The 18414-nt window shown below is 35.3% G+C and overlaps 2 protein-coding genes across 11 annotated transcripts in view; one reads left to right on the top strand and one right to left on the bottom strand.

Annotated features, from left to right (window-relative positions):
* The window catches only part of CENPQ (centromere protein Q), a 38695-nt gene extending 26904 nt beyond the window's left edge, over positions 1–11791 (bottom strand). Inside the window, exons 1-7 of one of the 7 annotated variants that reach the window (XM_077162024.1) lie at positions 11653–11790; positions 11282–11404; positions 10297–10386; positions 9781–9923; positions 7667–7721; positions 6521–6641; positions 5774–5842 (exon numbers count right to left, since the gene is read on the bottom strand). In XM_077162024.1, coding sequence (XP_077018139.1) covers positions 5774–5842; positions 6521–6641; positions 7667–7721; positions 9781–9882 — 347 coding nt within the window. In that variant the 5' untranslated portion in view covers positions 9883–9923; positions 10297–10386; positions 11282–11404; positions 11653–11790. Of the gene's footprint in view, positions 1–5773; positions 5843–6520; positions 6642–7666; positions 7722–9780; positions 9924–10296; positions 10387–11281; positions 11440–11504 lie in introns of all 7 variants that reach the window. The other 6 variants (XM_077162026.1, XM_077162027.1, XM_077162025.1 and 3 more) reach the window with 6 other exon arrangements.
* A 10-nt stretch (positions 11792–11801) lies between these two features.
* MMUT (methylmalonyl-CoA mutase) overlaps positions 11802–18414 on the top strand; it is a 38134-nt gene continuing 31521 nt past the window's right edge. The window contains exons 1-4 of one of the 4 annotated variants that reach the window (XM_077162021.1): positions 11802–11993; positions 12975–13015; positions 15005–15432; positions 16457–16824. In XM_077162021.1, the coding sequence (XP_077018136.1) occupies positions 15045–15432; positions 16457–16824 (756 nt within the window). In that variant the 5' untranslated portion in view covers positions 11802–11993; positions 12975–13015; positions 15005–15044. The other 3 variants (XM_077162020.1, XM_077162019.1, XM_077162022.1) reach the window with 3 other exon arrangements.

The following is an 18414-nucleotide window of genomic DNA, read 5'->3' as shown; positions in this document are numbered from 1 at the left end:
GGCAGAGAGATTCCAAACAGAGTTGAGAGGTTATCCTGGAGGTTATTCTTATGCATTACATAATATTACTTTGTTATTCAAGATGTAATGGAGAGGCTGGAGGGAACTGCCTGAAAATGTAGAGCTGTGTTCCAGGAGTCATGTTTCTTGAGGATGATTGTATAATGATATAGCTTTCATAATGTGACTGTGTGATTGTGAAAACCTTATGTGTGACGTTCCTTTTATCTACCTTGTCAATAGAGGAGTAGAACATATGGCATAAAAATAAATAATAAGGGGAACAAATGTTTAAAAAAAAAGGTGCCATTGCTTAAGGAAGAACAAAGGAACGTCAATATGGTATCATGTTGAAAATACATGGTCATTTATATTTTAAAACTTTTACTTGCGTGTAAGACTAAAGCAAAAAACGTTTATTTGGTACAAAATTTACAATTTGACTAGTGCAGTTCCTAATATAACTTATGTGGACAGCTTAATTGAACACCATAAGTACATGGAACCTTGGGTAGGGAATAGGATTTTGTAGATTTTGTCCAGAGTGATGCCCAGATAAATCCCAGTGATTTGAACAGTGAAAAAAAAAGTATTTGCAAAGTTCCCTTGGGGGAATGGTGAGAAATGGGGAAAATTCAACTTCCCCAAGTGGAGAATTCTTGATATTCTCACAAGCAGTGAGGACAACCAAAGCGAGAGGCTGAGCCTCTAATCTTGGGGTTTGTTCATACCAAGCTTAAACCCACAAAGGATAGGCCTACTTAAAATGAGGCCTAAGAGCCACCCCCAAAAGAACTCTTCAGTTGCTCAGATGTGGCCTCTCTCTCTCAGCCAACATGACAAGCAAACTCACTGCCCTCCCCTCTCTACGTGGGACGTGACCCCCAGGGGTGTGGACCTTCCTGGCAACGTGGGATAAAAATCCTAGAATGAGCTGGGACTCAGCACCAAGGGATTGAGAAAACCTAGACCAAAAGGGGGAAGAGAGAAATGAGACAAAATAAAGTGTCAATGGGTGAGAGATTTCAAACAGAGTTGAGAGGTTATCTTAAAGGTTATTCTTCTGTATTATATAGATATTACCTTTTTAGTTAAGGTATATTGAAGAGGTTGGAGGGAAGTGCCTGAAAATGTAGAGCTGTGTTCCAGTAGCCATGTTTCTTGAAGATGACAGTGTAAATGATACGCTTTTACAATGTGACTATGTGATTGTGAAAACCTTGTGTCTGTTGCTCTTTTATCTATGGTATGGACAAATGAGAAAAACGTAGGGATTAAAAGTAAATAAACAATAGGAGGAACAAATGTTAAATTTAGTAGACTGAAATGCTAGTGATCAATGGAAGGGAGTGATAAGGGGTATAGAAAAAAACAGGGGAAGCAAAGGCTAAAATATATTGGGTAGATGGCAATACTAGCAATCAATGAGAGGGAGAGGTAAGGAGTATGGTATGTATGAGTTTTTTTTCTTCTTATTTCTTTTCCTGAATTGATGCAAATGTTCTAAGAAATGATGATGGTGATGAATATACAACTATGTGATGATATTGTGAGTTACTGATTATATACCAAGAATGGAATGATCATATAGTAAGAATGTTCATTTTTGCATGTTCTTATGTTTAAAAAAACAAAAAAAAAATTTTTTTAAATTCAGTGAAAAACAAAAAAGAAGAAGTCTTGTGATCAAGCACTTGGCCTACTGACTTGTAGTCCCTAATATCTGAGACAGTATCAGGGATTTCTGCAGTTGTAAAGTTTAATAGTTCCATATTTTTTCTCCCATTCCTCAAGGGACTTTGCCAATACTTTTTACTTATCTGCTCAACATACTCTACGATGTATCTGGGCATTATATTAAGCTATACAGAATTACACACTTTGATTCCCATTCTGGCCTCCTGTGTTTAGGTTCTTTAAATGAACTATTCAGACAGGTTGAGTCAGAGTATATGTGTGGTAGTTAGATTCAGTTGTCAACTTGACCAGGTGAGCGTACCTAGTTTTGTTGCTACGGACATGAGCCAATGGTACATGAACCTCATCTGTTGCTGATTTACATCTGCAGTCGACTAGGAGGCGTGCCTGCTGCAATGAAGGACGTTTGACTTAATTGGCTGATGTTTAAATGAGAGACCGCAATGTAGCACAGCCAAGCAGCTCAGCATTCCTCATCTCAGCACTTGCAGCTCAGCCCAGGCCTTTGCAGATGCAGAAAGAAGTCATCCCAGGGAAAGTTACTGGAACCCAGGGGCCTGGAGAGAAGACCAGCAGAGACCATCCTGTGCCTTCCACATAAGAAGGAACCTCAGTGGAAAGTTAGCTGCCTTTCTTCTGAAGAACTAACAAAATAAATCCCCTTTTATTAAAAGCCAATCTGTCTCGGGTGTGTTGCATTCTGACAGCTAGCAAACTAGAACAATATGCTACAAAAAATTTAGGTTCTGGACAAAATAAACCTCTTTTCCTTTGGTCTCAGAGAGTAGGTGAAGTTTTAAAATAGACAATGTCCTCCTTACCCCTGTATTCTGATTTACCTTAGTCCCGATCCGATCAGCTTCATTCTCATCTAACTGAAGCCAGATATCTCTTTCAATTTCCTTATCAGTTGTATGTGGAAATGCTGACCTTCAGAACTGCAGAACCTTCCTCTGAATCTTAGGTATCATATAGGTACCCAAAGTTCCAGGGAAATACCAGGTGATATAGCACAGCCTCTCAAAATCTAGAAATAACAATTACTGCTCTGAACTAAATGTGACTGCTATAAGAACTTACAACCTAGGCCCCAATTTTCTTAAGTATTTTCTAAATGAGACCAAACAATATTTGCTCTTTTGTTTCTGGCTTATTTTGCATCAAATAATGTTCAGTAGGTTCATTCACAACACTGCATGCCTCAATACATCATTCCTTTCTGAAACCACAGAATATCTGATCATATGTATACACCACAGTTCACCATTCTAGTTCTCAGTCAGTGTATCCTTCAGCCATCTCCCTCAATTGGGCATCATGTATAATGTCCAAAGTCAACAAACAATGTCTCACATTATCCTCATTTAATGGTGTAATGATCAACGCTCTCAATTTTAGACAATTTTCATTGCTCCTAAGAGAAAAATACCTGATATACACACCTTTACCAAATGGAAGGTTCAAACCTTCCCTCAACCCTTGTCCCTTCCCTTCCATTATCTACCCCTTGCATTGCTGTGTTATTGTTGATGTCTTCTTGTTAAACCCAGCCCATAGCATGCAATAGGTATTTTCCCCTGAAACTAACCTTTTAAAAATAGCTTTCAAAGATTCTGCAAGGAAGAAATCAAGAAGAAAAAACTAATTTGGTTGCTTATACCTGATAACAGCAGCTTTAGATTCTAAAAAGTTCTATTAAAATTTACAGCTAATATTAACAATAGCAGAACTAAAGATTTCGTTTTCTGCAATCTTATTCAGTATTTTAATTTTTATAAAAAGAAAAAGTAGGCAAAACAAACCTCACAAATCACAATTCTCATCAAACCATTAATATAAACTTCATTTATCCAGAGTCATCATTAGGTTCACATTTAAGCATGAATAATCTAAGTCTTCCTAAGACGGGCAACTTTCGACTTAACTAAAATAAGTAATGATACTATTTATGAAAAGTTCCTTCTAAAGTAAATGAGTTCTGTTGAAGGGTCATTTCCTGTTTCAAATTGCTAAATAGTGGCTAGAGTTCTAGGAACCTTATAAAATCTTACTCAGAATGTAACCTGAATAATCCTACTGTACCAACAGCACCTAATCACCATTTATAACGTTGTTTCCATAGGGCAGATTTTCTCAAGGCATATTCCTCCAGAAACTATAGTAGGAAACAATTTTATCTGCATAGCCACCTTACTACCCTCCTGTTTATTCATGCAGATAGGCATATGATTAAATGTAAAACAATCATAGTAGCTCTTGCCACAAAATCAATTCTAGGATAAGTGTATCATCTGAGATGGGCCAATCAGAGTTCGTATCTTAGAATTTTTCTAACTGAAGCTGAGGGCATGAACATTTTCTTTTTTCCTCTTTCTTCACAAGATTGAAAAGATATAAATGTGGAACTGCCTATAATTACAGCTCTAAGCTAGTGAGGACAACTGATTTAAAAGAATAAAGCCAACATACAGACAGAAGTAGAGATGAGATCACTATATGAAAAAGAGATCCATGGTAAAAATCAATTTGAGATATGCTAGGCAAAATGAAATAGATTATTTACTGTAGGGCATTTAATATGTTAATGTACCCAAATATAACTCACTATGGGACATTTTTATTAATGGAGTATCTTTAAGAACAAGTGTTTCAAATGTATTTTTAGAAGTGCTGCTACAAAAATATGTTTACAATTAGGATCAATTTGCTAATGCTATACTCTGCTATCTCAGTAAAAGGGAAATTATCTATGGCATTGTTTCTTCAAGAACTAAAGAAAACTAGTTGGGAAAGTAAACAGGAGGATTCAACAGGCAGTCCTTAAAATAGATATCTCCATGGCTACATGTTAAGGAGACTGCCTACATACCTACATACTGCCTACATACCTACATACCTACATACTGGTAAAATTTACTATTTTCTTGATGACCTTGGGTGATCATTGTGAACAGCTGTTATATACTATAATACTCTCATCATACACTAAACATGACTGTTTGTCCTATATTAAAAGGACCTTAAATAGCTCTCTTTCTATGTTTGTATTAGTGTATTTATTAGATGTTAAAACCTCCTTTATTAATATCAGGGGTTGTTATTTCTTTAAATACTTTACAGCCTGTTTCTAAGTCTTTCTTCAATCTTTCTCAACAATCACTCACCCTTAACCAAATCTATTCCACCCTTTCTATTCTATGCATTGAAAATTTTGTTTAAGGAAACAATAAACAGAATATTTCTGAAAACTCAAGGGACTTCCCAAGAATAAAGTACTAGGTCATACAGTCATAGGCAAATCTCAAACTGAGATGCACAACATTCTTTTATAAAAAGAGAAAGTTGTATATTTATTAGAGAGACTTTATCACTCAAGATCATTTGGTAGTGGTGTTATTTTTTTCTTTTGGGAAGTGCATGGACCAGGAATTGGGTCTCCCGAATGGCAGGTGAGAATTCTACCAGTGAACTATCCTTGCACACCCACTTTTTAAAACACTTGAAAAGAAACTTCCATTTGATATTTTCCATAAGATAAGAGTAATAATATCTTAGAAAATTATTATTGTTGCTTGTGCAAATAATGTAATGCAATGTGAAATGACAGAAAAGCACCAAAACACATTGTATATTACATAGGTAATAGTGGTGACTTGTTAACTTCAAACTGTTCAAAATAAAGTTAAAGAGAATTAAAGCTGGTCAAGTATTTTTCAAATCCTGATATAGAAGAGTTAACAGTACAAGTAGGTGTTTTGTAATTTTCAAATTCTTTACAAATACTCTGAAACTTACTTCAGAAATGCACACAGGAACAGCTTAGAGTAGAACACATATACTCAAATTGTTCACCTTCTTTTAAAAAACAACATGAAAAAAATTGTTATAGGGTGGTGTGATGGTGGTTCAGTGGCAGAATTCTTGCCTGTCATGCCAGAGACCTGGGTTCAATTCCTGGTGTACGCCCATGAAAAAAAAAAATGATATTTTACAAATGTCAGTTTTGGCAACATAAGAACAGGTTAAATTTCTAAAAATTGTATTTTAACCAGTTTCAATTGCATAATTATATTACCTTTTCTTCAGACAGTTGAGATGATATTGGATTTGTTTGTTTTCTTTAACACTGTTACTCAAAATTGTTCTAGAAAAGGGGAAACAAAAAAGGATTGAATAAACATTAGTTTGAATCATAAACAGTATAATCTGTGTACTTTCTCTGATTTCCCTCACATGCCTCTTTCCTTACTAGCCAGGCAAAATCATCAATTTTCTTTTTAAGTTAAATACATTTTTAAAAGCAGTATAATAAAAGCTTTCACATATCATATCATAGTTATTACATGTATGACTCTTTTGGCAGATTTCAGTTTCTTCATGGAAAAATACTGTCTCCTTTTCTTTGTATTCCCTCTAGCATGGAGTTTCCATATAAACTGCCAGCTTAAACTCAGCTTCTTCCTAAAGCAAATTGAACTTTTACAGATAATAGAAGATTGGAACAGACTCAATTTGTAATTTACTGACAGAACACCAAGTTTCTCAAATGAATAAATTTTGTTTTTTGCTGAAATCTAATGCCATCATAAGACATTTTTTTTTTTTTTTTTACATGGGCAGGCACTGGGAATCAAGCTCGGGTCCTCCGGCATGGCAGGCAAACATTCTTGCCTGCTGAGCCACCTGGCCCGCCCCATCATAAGACATTTAATTATCTTATTAAATGCTCTAGTACCTTAAAATAAATAATACTTACAGAAATAATGCTTATAGGAAACACATCAGTAGAAACTAAAAGTGAAACAGAAAAACTTATACTCACATTATTACTGATTCCATCATAGATTGTAAATACTCTCTGCTACTCCTTGAAAGAGGTTGCCAGGTTTTTCTCTTGTTGGATGTTATCTTTATCTGTTTCAGATTAGTATGCTTTGTTTTTCCTGTCATGGTGATAGAAGCAACTCTGATCAACTTAAAAAGTGATTCAAGTATAAATTTATCTAAAGAAGCTTAAGGAATTATAAGCATCAAAATAGCATAGTTCTATAAACTGTTATATTTCCTTTTTATTACATAGCCAACATTCCAAGTATTGAATATGAATATGCTGTCCTTTGTTCACGTAAATACTATGGACTGATAATGCAGATACAAACCCAAAACAAATAATTCTACATGAAGAACCAAGCTACAATGATTAGGAATCATCAAACAATTTTGTTCTAGAAGGTAACGTGAATTCCTGAAAAAGTATCATTGAGAATACTAGAAAACTATTTCTACCATGTATTGGATGGCAATTGAAATAAAACAGACTAACCAAAGCACAAATACTGTGTTGTTGCTACTGTTGTATTATAAGGGAGACTTTGTTAAACAAAATAGATATATTATCAGTAATGTGAAGATTAGTCTTGGTGAGAAGATAGAATAAATTAGTTATAATTAAAGATATTCAAATCATTACAAAAGAAAATATAATGTGTACTTTGAAAGTATAAAACAAGAGAACCTAACCTAGTCTTGGATAAGGAAGGATAGAAAATCCTTCCATGAAGAAGTGATGTTTAAGAACTATTTCCAAATAATTTACTCTAACAAATTCAGATAGTAAGTACAACTAATCTATACAGTGGTGGCAGAATAGAAAACATTATTTGTCTTGGACCAGAAATCATTAGGTATGTCTTTTTATCACAATAGTTCAGATTGTGAGACAGTTTTATTTACTGTAGTTCCTGTCAACTTAGTGGCATAGAAATCTCTCACAGTATTTTGCTAGAGTAGTCAGTAAAATTTCAATTGACCAGAATAAGTAATTCAACACTAACAATTTTTGCTGCAAAAATGTTAGTGGAGCTCTTTATTACCATCTTTTGCTATTGTACAACTCATAAAATGTTGAGAATTTTTTCATGAATATACACAGTTTGAGAAACATTGCAGGTTGAAGACAGAAAAATACCTTCAGAAGAGAGATGATTTGGGTATTTTTTAATTTTTTCCATTGTGTCTCTAACCTAGAGGGAAAAAACAAAAGGACACACAAAGATTAAGCATCAGATAAAAAATATTTCTTTTCCAATAGCTTTGTCAAGCCTGTTGAAGGGTATTCACACATCTTCTCATTAGACAGAAAAAAAAGTAAATTGCCACTTCTACAGTAGATGGTATGTGTTTATCATATAAATATACACTAAAGCAATTCCTGGCAATACTGATGAAGTATAATAAAATTTTATAGTGTCAAAGAATGCTTCAAGTAAATCATTATTTACTTTGCCTGTGAAAGTAGTATTATATACTTTATGTGCAAAACAAGTATAGGCATTACCTTATAATAAGCAGGGTAAAACACAGAAAAAAGGTTTTGACTTCATTTTTCTTTTTCAAGAGGGAAAATTTTTTTTTCATGACAAAGATTGATTTTATACATGTCACAAAATACTAAAAGAAAACCACATCACTAGTCAGCTAACAATTGCACAAAAATAACAATAAAGAAATCCAAACTCTTCGCTATTAACACCACAAAATGATCTTATAATTGTTAACCACTGGAGATAGGGAGAGTATCATTCCAGCCCCATTTGTCCTGCGGAGTTATAATAATGATTGCTTAAGGGTTTAACTGCTGTATACGGACTTCATATGCTATTTTTTGTATTTTTGAATTGTGAAAAATAAAATATATACAAAAAATCAATAAATTTCAAAGCACACTGCAACAATTAGTTGTAGAACAGATTTCAGAGTTTGGTATGGGTAATAATTCCACAATTTTAGGTTTTTCCTTCTAGCTGCTCTAAGACACTGGAGACTAAAAGAAATATTGATGATTCAGTAGTTATACTCATCTGTTAAATCCTATCTTCTTTGTCATAACTCTACCTTCTCCTACGATCTTTCTCCCAATCTTTAGCAGTATTTGAGCTAAGCTCATTCTAACATTTTCATGTTGGAAAGGGCTGTTGATAATATGGGATAGGTGAATGGAGTTAGTTGATGTTCTGAAGAGGGTGGCTCCTTTGGGTTTCAGAACTTATCAGGCCTATGAACCCATCTGGAGGTTGTAGGTTTCTGGAAAGTAATCACAGTGGATGGAACCTTTATAGAATCTAAGATAAAGCCTAGGTGTTCTTTAAGATTGGCAGGAATGATTTTGGTTGGGGTTTGGGAAATCATGATAAGTAGCAATATCTAGCTGAAGCCTGCTTAACAGTAGTCTCCAGAGTAGCCGCCTGACTCTATTTGAACTCTCTCAGCCACTGATACTTTATTTGTTACAACACTTTTTCTTTTTTTGGTCAGGAAGACATTATTGATTCTACTGTGCCAGGGCCAAGCTCATCCCTGGGAGTCATATCCCACATTGTCAGGGAGACTTTCACTCCTGGACATCATGTTCCATGTAGAGGGGAGGGTAATTTCACTTGCAGAGTTGGGCTTGAGAGAGGCCACATCTGAGCAATAAAAGAGGTCCTTTGGAAGTAACATTAAGTATAACATTACCTTCTCTGCTACATAAATGAGCTTCACAAGAGCAAACCTCAGGGATTGACCTGGGAATCCCTAATGTTTGAGACAGTATTACGGGTTTCCCCAGTGGTAGTTTAATAGTTTCATATTTTTTCTCCCCTCAAAAGGGAAAAAAATTATAGTAGAAATAAGCTTATTTCTCCCAAACTATTTTTTCCCTATGTTAATAATAACCTCCTTCACTAATAGATGGATTTTTCTGTCTGCTAGCATCGGAATGCTGTAAAAATTTGTACATTTTATTCCTAGCCTTCCCACTTAAATACCTTAGCAGTGTGCCATGAATTCCTTCTACCCAAACAATGTGATGGTCAAAGCTTATTTTTAAAAATTTAAATAAACCAAAATTTTATTTGAGAGCTTTACAAATTATGGTGCAAAAACTCCCACACAATGGTATGAATTACTATAATTTTTGTTAAAATTAAAAATAGCTTTTATTTTTCAAGTTTTCTAGCAACTGTCCCTCTGATCCTTAGTCTTCAGACACCCCTCTTTACTTCTAATGAACTCTAAATGTAAACTTTGTAATTTTATTACCTCTTTCTCTGATAACTCCATTTCTTCATCGTCAATTTTTCTTTTCGGATTTCTTTTTAACTTTTGAGATTTTTTCTTGGACACATTTGCTTTGTCAGGCATCCTGATATAAGTGGGAACAATTAAAATCGTGCTTCAAAAATCTGTAGAGATGAAAAGGACATGGAACCTTGCAGAATATTTTATTAAAAAGACTACCTGTAAATGCACCAAATTCAGTTTTAATATAAAATTTATAATAAATGGTCTGGAATAGTACTGTGCTTTAAAAATTTTTATATACATATTTTAAACAAATAACTTAGGTTCTCATTTGAGTAAAGCCAATTATTAAAGTTCAGTTTCACACTTAAGGATTTCTTCTATCTGTATGACTAATTATAAGCATTACAAAAAACTGGCCTTGACTTTTGTCTTTTTAAATTTGATTTTTTTATTAATTCATTTTTTACTGTATTTTTACAATATCAATTGTGACTGAAAAGAAAAAAACAGCAACAACAACTGGGTACTTACCACAGTCTGAGAAGTGCTGATTCTACTTACATCTACGTGAGGCAGTATACGTTAGTGCAAGATTTCTCAACCTTGGCACAATTTCTCAACCTAGTACAAGATAGGATAAAAATCTTTGTTGTGAAGGGCTGTTCTGTGCATTTTAGGATGTTTAGTAACATTCCTAGTTTCATTCAATAGAAGATAGTAACCTCCACCCCCAGTCTGAGAAATAAAATGTCTCCTGAGACTGTCAAATGTCCCCTAAGGGCAAAATCGCCTCCAGTAGATAACCCCTATAGTGTGACTGTGCTTCAGACTAAGCCAAGGATGAGAACAAATTCCCAGCTTCAAATCCTGGCTCTGCTACTTACAGCCTTGGGCAAGAAAACTAACTCAGTTTTCCCATCTGTAAAATGGCATAATAATACTACCAACATTAAAGGCTTTTGTGAAGCTAAAACGATTTAGTACATAATGTATAAAATTCTTAGAACAGTGCTTGGAACATAGCAAGAACTCAATAAATAAAAGCTATCACTTCATTTGTTTATCGGGCTAGATGAAATGTATACAAAAACGACTAGAAATTTTTGCCCTGGTCATAGACACACAGCAAGACAGACATGAAAACGGGTACTACACACAATTATACACAATTTGATAAATGCTATGAGACAGATGCATGAATATCTCAGGTTGGTTTGTGTGTTATATAGTATATCCACCATACTCTCTCTCTCTCTCTCTCTACATATATAGTATTCAAAGGAAAAGTAAAATTTGAATTACGTTTTAAAATATTTTGTCAAAAGGAAGGGGAATGACATAGTCAAGAGAAAAGAGCAAGCCCAATAGCAGGACAGCTTGAAAGAAGCTGATGTGTTGAGAGACAAGAAAAAGTTCAGCAAGGCTCCTCCAGTGCGTGAGCGAAGTGGACAAAAATAAGGCTAGAAAGGTAATGTACAGCCAGACTATACGGTACGATAAAGAATTTGTCTTTCACCTTGTAGGAAACAGGCAAGTATCCTCGGTTGTTTGTCGTTTTCCCTAACGGCTTGCTGAAAGTCGCTGAAGTCAAATATCTCAATCTAAATACAAATCTCTAAGCATTTCGCCCCATTACTGGCTGCAGGAGAGTTTAAAGAAGAAGAATGAGGATAACTGGGGTAGTGAAGGAAGACGAAGGAAGAAGGTTAATTATGTGTGACGTTACTCCCTCCTCGCACCCCGAAGGCACAGCTGGTCGGATTTTCCTCCTCTTGGAAATCACCTCATAATCCTCAAGTATATAACCGCAGAGTTTGATCTCAACGTAATGGCCTCCAAAACCATCCCCAACCTGCACCTGGTGGGTTAAGCACTTTTACAACTCACCACTAACTCCTGAGGGTGTAACAGTCAGAGAAATTAGCGCCCAAACAATCGAAAGCCATGAAACCCGGAAGTGGTTGTGCAGAAAGCGGAAACGCCTGACGCCGGAGGCGGGACATGTGGCTATACTTTTTTGACGTCATTAGGAGCGCGCGGGCGAGAGCGCAATTATATTGTTCAGGTGGAGGGTGGTGTCAGCCTATGCCTTCTGATTCGCTCGTGGTCTGGCGCTTGTGCTTTCGCAGTGGGGTTCGAGTTCCGTCGGGGCGGAGTGATCCAAAATCGAGTCGCCTGTACAGTCCACTCGCCCTTGCATTTAGCAGAGGTCCAAGACAGGCAGTCCAGTGAGTAGAACTCTGTACAGTGGGGCACGTCACTCTTTCTCTTCCTTTTATCAGTATTATTTGAGCCTCTGCCCTTTTCCTCACCCCTAGCGTTCTCGTCAGCCTTCCTTCTGAGACCGGATCCCACTCTTCATTACCTTCAACTTGAGTTTAAATTCTCGCCCAGACCCACTCTCGGACTTTGGTCGAGAGCCTCGGGAGTTTTATTTTTGCTACTGTTGAATTTAATTTGCACGTCCTGTGTTGCCATGCCTAGCCCAAATTGGCTAAACACCGGAGGTGTCTAGCTTTTCTTGAAGTATTTTTGTGGAACCATATGCAAACAGTCCCATCTTGACAGGTATTTGGCTGAGAACTGTAGGTGTTTTCTGTTGGGGATACTTAAGGGGTGGAGAAGAGAAGGGGCTTCATCATTGTTCTTTAGCACATCCTACCCATCAGTAATTTATTATATTTGTTTTGTATGTTGCTTATTTGAATACTTATATTCCTCTCTTGATGGATCTGAAAAACCAGAAGTCCTGTTGCCACCAGTTGTGGTTTTATCTAAAAATGATGTCTATTTCCAGTCTTACCTATTTGCCGTGTGATTTTCAGTAAGTCACTCTTATAAAGGGCTCTTTCCTATCATTTGTTCAGATTTAGAAAAGCTCAATGAGTATTTTGTGTGAAATGGATGTGACATTTCCTGTCTGCAATCTAGTTTTCAAGTTGTAACTTCATTATTTTTCTCACTCATCTTTTAAGCTAGTAAATATAGTTTATGATTTGGCTTGTATATAGATGACAAAGACCCCATCGAACCAGTAGAAAAAATTATGATAGTTTAAAAAATATAATGGCAGTTGTTTTTGTTGTATTTCCTTTATATATATGGCGGGTTCATATTTTCATTATTTTTCCATATGAGTATCTCTTTTTTGCAGCAACATTTGTTGAATTTTTGTTTGTTTGTTTTTGCTTATTTGTTTTTTTGGAAAGTGCATGGACAGGGATTCGAATCTGGGTCTTCCACATGGCAGGCGAGAATTCTACCACTGAACTGTCCTTGCACCCCTGTATTTCTTTTTATACTTTGTTGTATGCACTTTTTACCTAGTTGAACATTTTTAGTTTACAATTTTGTGTCCTATTCTTTCACTTAACGCTTTTTGAGCCTTTCTCCCTTTTTAAATACTATCCATAACATATTTAAAATTTTTGTTTATGTGTAATACACTTACAAATAAGTACATATATCACAAGTGTGCAGTTTGATGAATTTTCACAAATTGCTTGCATTTGTGTAATCAGCATTCAGATGAAAACCATCACCCCAGAAGCCCCCTTCGTCTTTCCCCTCCAGAACTAGCCATCATAAATAGCCACTCTTCCAACTTCTAAAATTGAAGATTAATTTTTCCTATTTCTTAAACATTTTAGTAGCCACCTAATATACTAGCAATTGTATATGCTATAATCTGCGTATTCACTTTCATGCCGCTAGATGTTTATGATGTTTCTAATTATTTTCTTTTATAAATCTATAGAGAGCATTTTATTATTACAGTAACCCAGGAATAATGTTACTGAGTTGAATGGCATAAACATCTCTGAAACTCTTCATATATATTGCAATTTGCTTTCCTAAGTAGTTAAAACAGTTTATACTTCCACCATCGTTTGTATCTTTTGTATCACAGCATCTTAGATATTGGGTATTTTCTTTTATGCTTCACTAAATTCATAGAAGAGAAGTGGTATGGAAAACAGTTTCAACACACTTTGCTTGTTACCTTGTCCAATATAAAACAAATGGTATGATAATTATAAATAAATTTGCATCTAATGTTCCTTTAAAACCCAAGGTTCTTTATTTTGAGGCTGTATGCCTCTGATAAGTATTTAGTAATTCAGGTGAACAGTTTACTGCTTTGCTGTGTGAGGTTTTGATCAGACCACTTTATTTCTATGGACCTCAATTGCTATATCTGTAAAATGATGAAATTGTATTTGGTCACCTAGTATACAAGTCTTTGTGCTAATTATCAGGGATATATGGCTCTAATGTTGGAACTGAGTATAGGCTAGTTGAGAAGGCATATATATATCATATAAATATGACTTTATATGTGTAGTGTATAATGTAAATTTATATAAACTATATAAATATGATTTTATATGCATATTTTATAATGTAATTTTATGTGATATATTTATGCTATGTAAATATAAAAATAGGTTACTCTAGCATGTTGTAGAATGGGGAGTGATAGTTATATAAAAATAGAAATGGTTCTGTGGATTACTAAAGAGGCCATTTATCCCAATTTGTAGGTTTAGCTGGGAAGATTGCAAGGATTTTGGAACCAGGTTGCCTAGATTCAAATGCTGGCCTCTCCTACATATTGGAGATGATTCCTGTACTAAATTAGCTAAAGAAAGTTCTAGCTAGACAAAACAACAAGAATAAACCCACAGAATTTTGGCACATACAAGAAACTTGGCACATACAAGAAACTGTAGGTTATCTAGTATTTCTAGACCATAACGTGTAGTGGACAAAGGCAGAAATGAGTCTGAGAGGTAAGCACAGACTGGGTTATGGAGGTTTTGAATTCCTTTTTGTCTTGTTTACCACTTTTTCTCCAGCAGAGCATGGTGCCTTTCATAGATATTCAATAAAAAAATTAAGAGGCTATACTTTACCCTCTACATGTTACAGAGCCTTTGACAAATTTTAAGGAGGGGAGTATATGACATGTTCTGAATGGCATGGTAACAATGTGGAGAATGAATTTAAGGGGTGTAACACTATCATCATAAGGCCAGCTAAGATGAAGAGGATTAGAATAGAATAGTGATAGTAGATATGGAGAGGAGGGGCCAAAATTATAAAATATCGTATGTGGGAAGAAGAGAAGGAAAAAGATGGAATCAGACTGATAGACCCTTCTCCTTTTCTTTTCTCTTCTCAAAGGACCCCATTTTTTCTCCTTCTAAGTGTATATACACTGTGTTTGTTTTTCTAGGTGAATTTTTGTTCCTGTTAAGTGTTTTCCATGTTCCAGCATGTTGAGGGCAAAGACTTGGCTCTTTTCGCTTTCACCCTATCACCTGAAGGAGCAGCTAAAAGAACTGCCATGCCGCAGGCTAGTATGGCAGCGACTTCTACACCAGCAACCACCCCTTCATCCAGAATGGGCTGCTCTGGCTAAAAAGCAGCTGAAAGGCAAAAACCCAGAAGAACTAATATGGCACACCCCAGAAGGAATCTCCATAAAGCCCTTGTATTCCAGTAGGGATACCAAAGACTTACCTGAAGAACTTCCAGGAGTGAAGCCATTCACACGTGGACCATATCCCACCATGTACACCTTTAGGCCCTGGACCATCCGCCAGTATGCTGGTTTTAGTACTGTGGAAGAGAGCAATAAGTTCTATAAGGACAATATTAAGGGTGAGATTTTAATGTGAGACGTAGTGTTTAGTGCATGCCCCTTAATCTTGGCTGATTTAAAGGAGGCTAGTTATAGTTACTTTTTGTGAAGATAATATCCACTGTATAATTTTCAGTAGCTAAGACTTGACAAAAAAGAGGATGCTTTTCAATTTTGTTTTTGAAAACATTTGTTTTCAAAATTGATATAAAAAAGATAGGAGACCCAGAATAAATTGTTACATTCTTGAAAGTAAATAACTGTTTTATAAGCACATTGTATAAAAGGAATCAAGTGAGGTAAAGTTGCATGAAGAAAAAGAGACATTGGCTTTTCCTTTGAAAATCTTTTAAATAAAATTGTCATGATGTTAATTAGAGGTGAAAGTGGTTTAAATGATGCTCAAAGAAGGTATGAGGTTACATATATATTCAGTGCAGTCTGGCATTCAATCTTTGAAAATGATATTAATTACTATTTCTTCTTTCTTATTTATAATGCCTGAGGGCTAAACTTGAGGTTCTGCTAATTTGCATTGCCTACGGGAGGTTGAACTTATATTTAATTTACAATATTTTAGTTATTTCAAAATTTTGTGTAGGTTTCATAATTTTGTTTCTTGCTGTGTTTGGGGAGCCAAGACATCTTGTTATGACCATGTTAGGTAAAAGAACAAAAATAAGTGAATATTGTAAGATAACTATGTTTATTTTCTATAAACAGCCAGATGTTTTCGTGAGTTTTAGGAATATTTCCATAAATACTGTCAAGATAAAAAAGGAAGATATTTTTTGTTTTCTTCCTTCCATTCTTTCTAGTGTGTTCTGGAACTCAATTTGTATTTTAGAATGTTGGATATGGCTCCTTCTGTTAGAAAGTGAGGCATCTTTAAATTTGTTCTGACATACATGATCATAAAAATTATATTGGTTTAAAAAAGTGTACTATGATGAGATCAATCAATACTTTTAGTTGTGTAAAACAAATCGGTTTACTGTGATGACAAACTCTTTAATCCTACATTATTTTTCTTTGAATATTTAGCTGGCCAACAAGGATTATCAGTTGCTTTTGATCTGGCAACCCATCGTGGCTATGATTCAGACAACCCCCGAGTTCGTGGTGATGTCGGAATGGCTGGAGTTGCTATTGACACTGTGGAAGATACCAAAATTCTTTTTGATGGAATTCCTTTAGAAAAAATGTCAGTTTCCATGACCATGAATGGAGCAGTTATTCCAGTTCTTGCAACTTTCATAGTAACTGGTGAAGAGCAAGGTGTACCCAAAGAGAAGCTCACTGGTACAATCCAAAATGATATACTAAAGGAGTTCATGGTCAGAAATACTTATATTTTTCCACCAGAACCATCCATGAGAATTATTGCTGACATCTTCCAATACACAGCAAAGGTATCCTCTGTGGTTATTAGAGGTTCTGCTGTACTGTTTTGAATGTTGTAATCTTTACAAGATACTATAACCTAATTTGAATTTAGTAGGTGGGTCTGAATAATAGTATAAACTCAGGATTGTTTGTTTTTGTTTGTTTTATTATTTTTTAATGTACTACTTTTATGGTCTACCATTACCCATAGGAATCTGGACAATGGACATTCCCATATTTCTCTGTATTTTTAAGTTGGTGTTGTCTTATAATTGTTGGGATGGCAGAAGTCTCCTAATTAATATGCTATCTCCAGAATTCAGACCCAGTTCTGTAGTAGACACATGGAGGTCAGAATATTTTTTTTTTATTTGTTCTAAAGACTATTGGAGATGAACACTATCTGTAACTGCAGGGGCTCCCTGATATTTCATCCCTGAATTAGATTTAGCTTCCCTGATCAGAGTGATGGGAAAAGAAACTGAGTGTTCTTTAGTGACAGCTCTCCCTTCACAGGGAAACTCAAGGTTTCCTCATTTTCGTCTGAGCAATTTGTATCTTTCCCCCATTTTTTACATTCTGTTTCTTGCTGACAATGCTCTCCTCCTTCCCTCCCTTAAAGTTAGACCACTATTTCATGACAGATTAAATCTCTCCTCCATCAAACTTTTAAGATTTCTTTCACCTCTTGTGTTGATTGTCTTAAGTATTGCCTACACTGATTATTTGATATTTAGCCTTTGAACTTTGCGATTTTATTTCTTTTCATAGATTTATTCCATCTCCTCACCTCAAATAAATTGTAATCTCTAATAGGTAGTACATATTTTTATCAACATTACTTTTGTATTTCAGGAACACTTACATAGGAGGATTGCACTTAGTAGTGTCTGACTGAAAAAGAAACCCCCAAAATCAAAATAAAAAACAAATCAAAATCTCTTTCATCTAAAAGAAATTGGAAGGAAACTCTAAAGGGCTTGCTTCTGTGGCAGCTCTTTAGTAATCAGGGGACCAGGCTCCTTTTATCTTGCTTCTACATAATTGTTAGTGGGCTGTCTCAGGTTAAGAAGACGTGGTGGATATAAGGGGAAGGAGGATAGTCCCAGCTCCTCTGGTTTAAGGTGTACTTCTAGAAGGAAAACAGAACTGCTTCTTTCTCAGTGGCCACACACAATAGTAAGGGAAGATTGGAAATGTAGTCCTATTGTGCACTGGCATCCTGAATTTGGTTCCTACTTTTAGGAAATAGTGAATAGCAATCTGCTGCTATGTACTCAGGCATTTCACCTTGTGAAAGATCCTAATTTCATCCAGAAGATCAAAATTGCTTTACAGATTCCTTCTTATAAATGATGAAAATGCCAGTTTCACATACTATTCAAATAATATTTTATATAGAAGTACTTTATGAGGTGTAAAGAATTTCAGTTGAACTCTGTAGAGAAGCGCTTTTTTGTTTTCTTGCTTCCTATTTGTGAACTCCAGACATACTCAAGTGGTTTCCCAATTCCATATGATTCAAACTTTTGTCATAGAACATTGTTCAAGAGCTTTTGGTTAGATAATCTACATACTACATTAAAAAAAGCTAAAAATTTTTTGAGTACTTACTA

This window comes from Tamandua tetradactyla, chromosome 5 (assembly GCF_023851605.1).
Source record: "Tamandua tetradactyla isolate mTamTet1 chromosome 5, mTamTet1.pri, whole genome shotgun sequence".
Lineage (NCBI taxonomy): Eukaryota > Metazoa > Chordata > Mammalia > Pilosa > Myrmecophagidae > Tamandua > Tamandua tetradactyla.
This window is presented reverse-complemented; position numbering and strand designations above follow the sequence as displayed.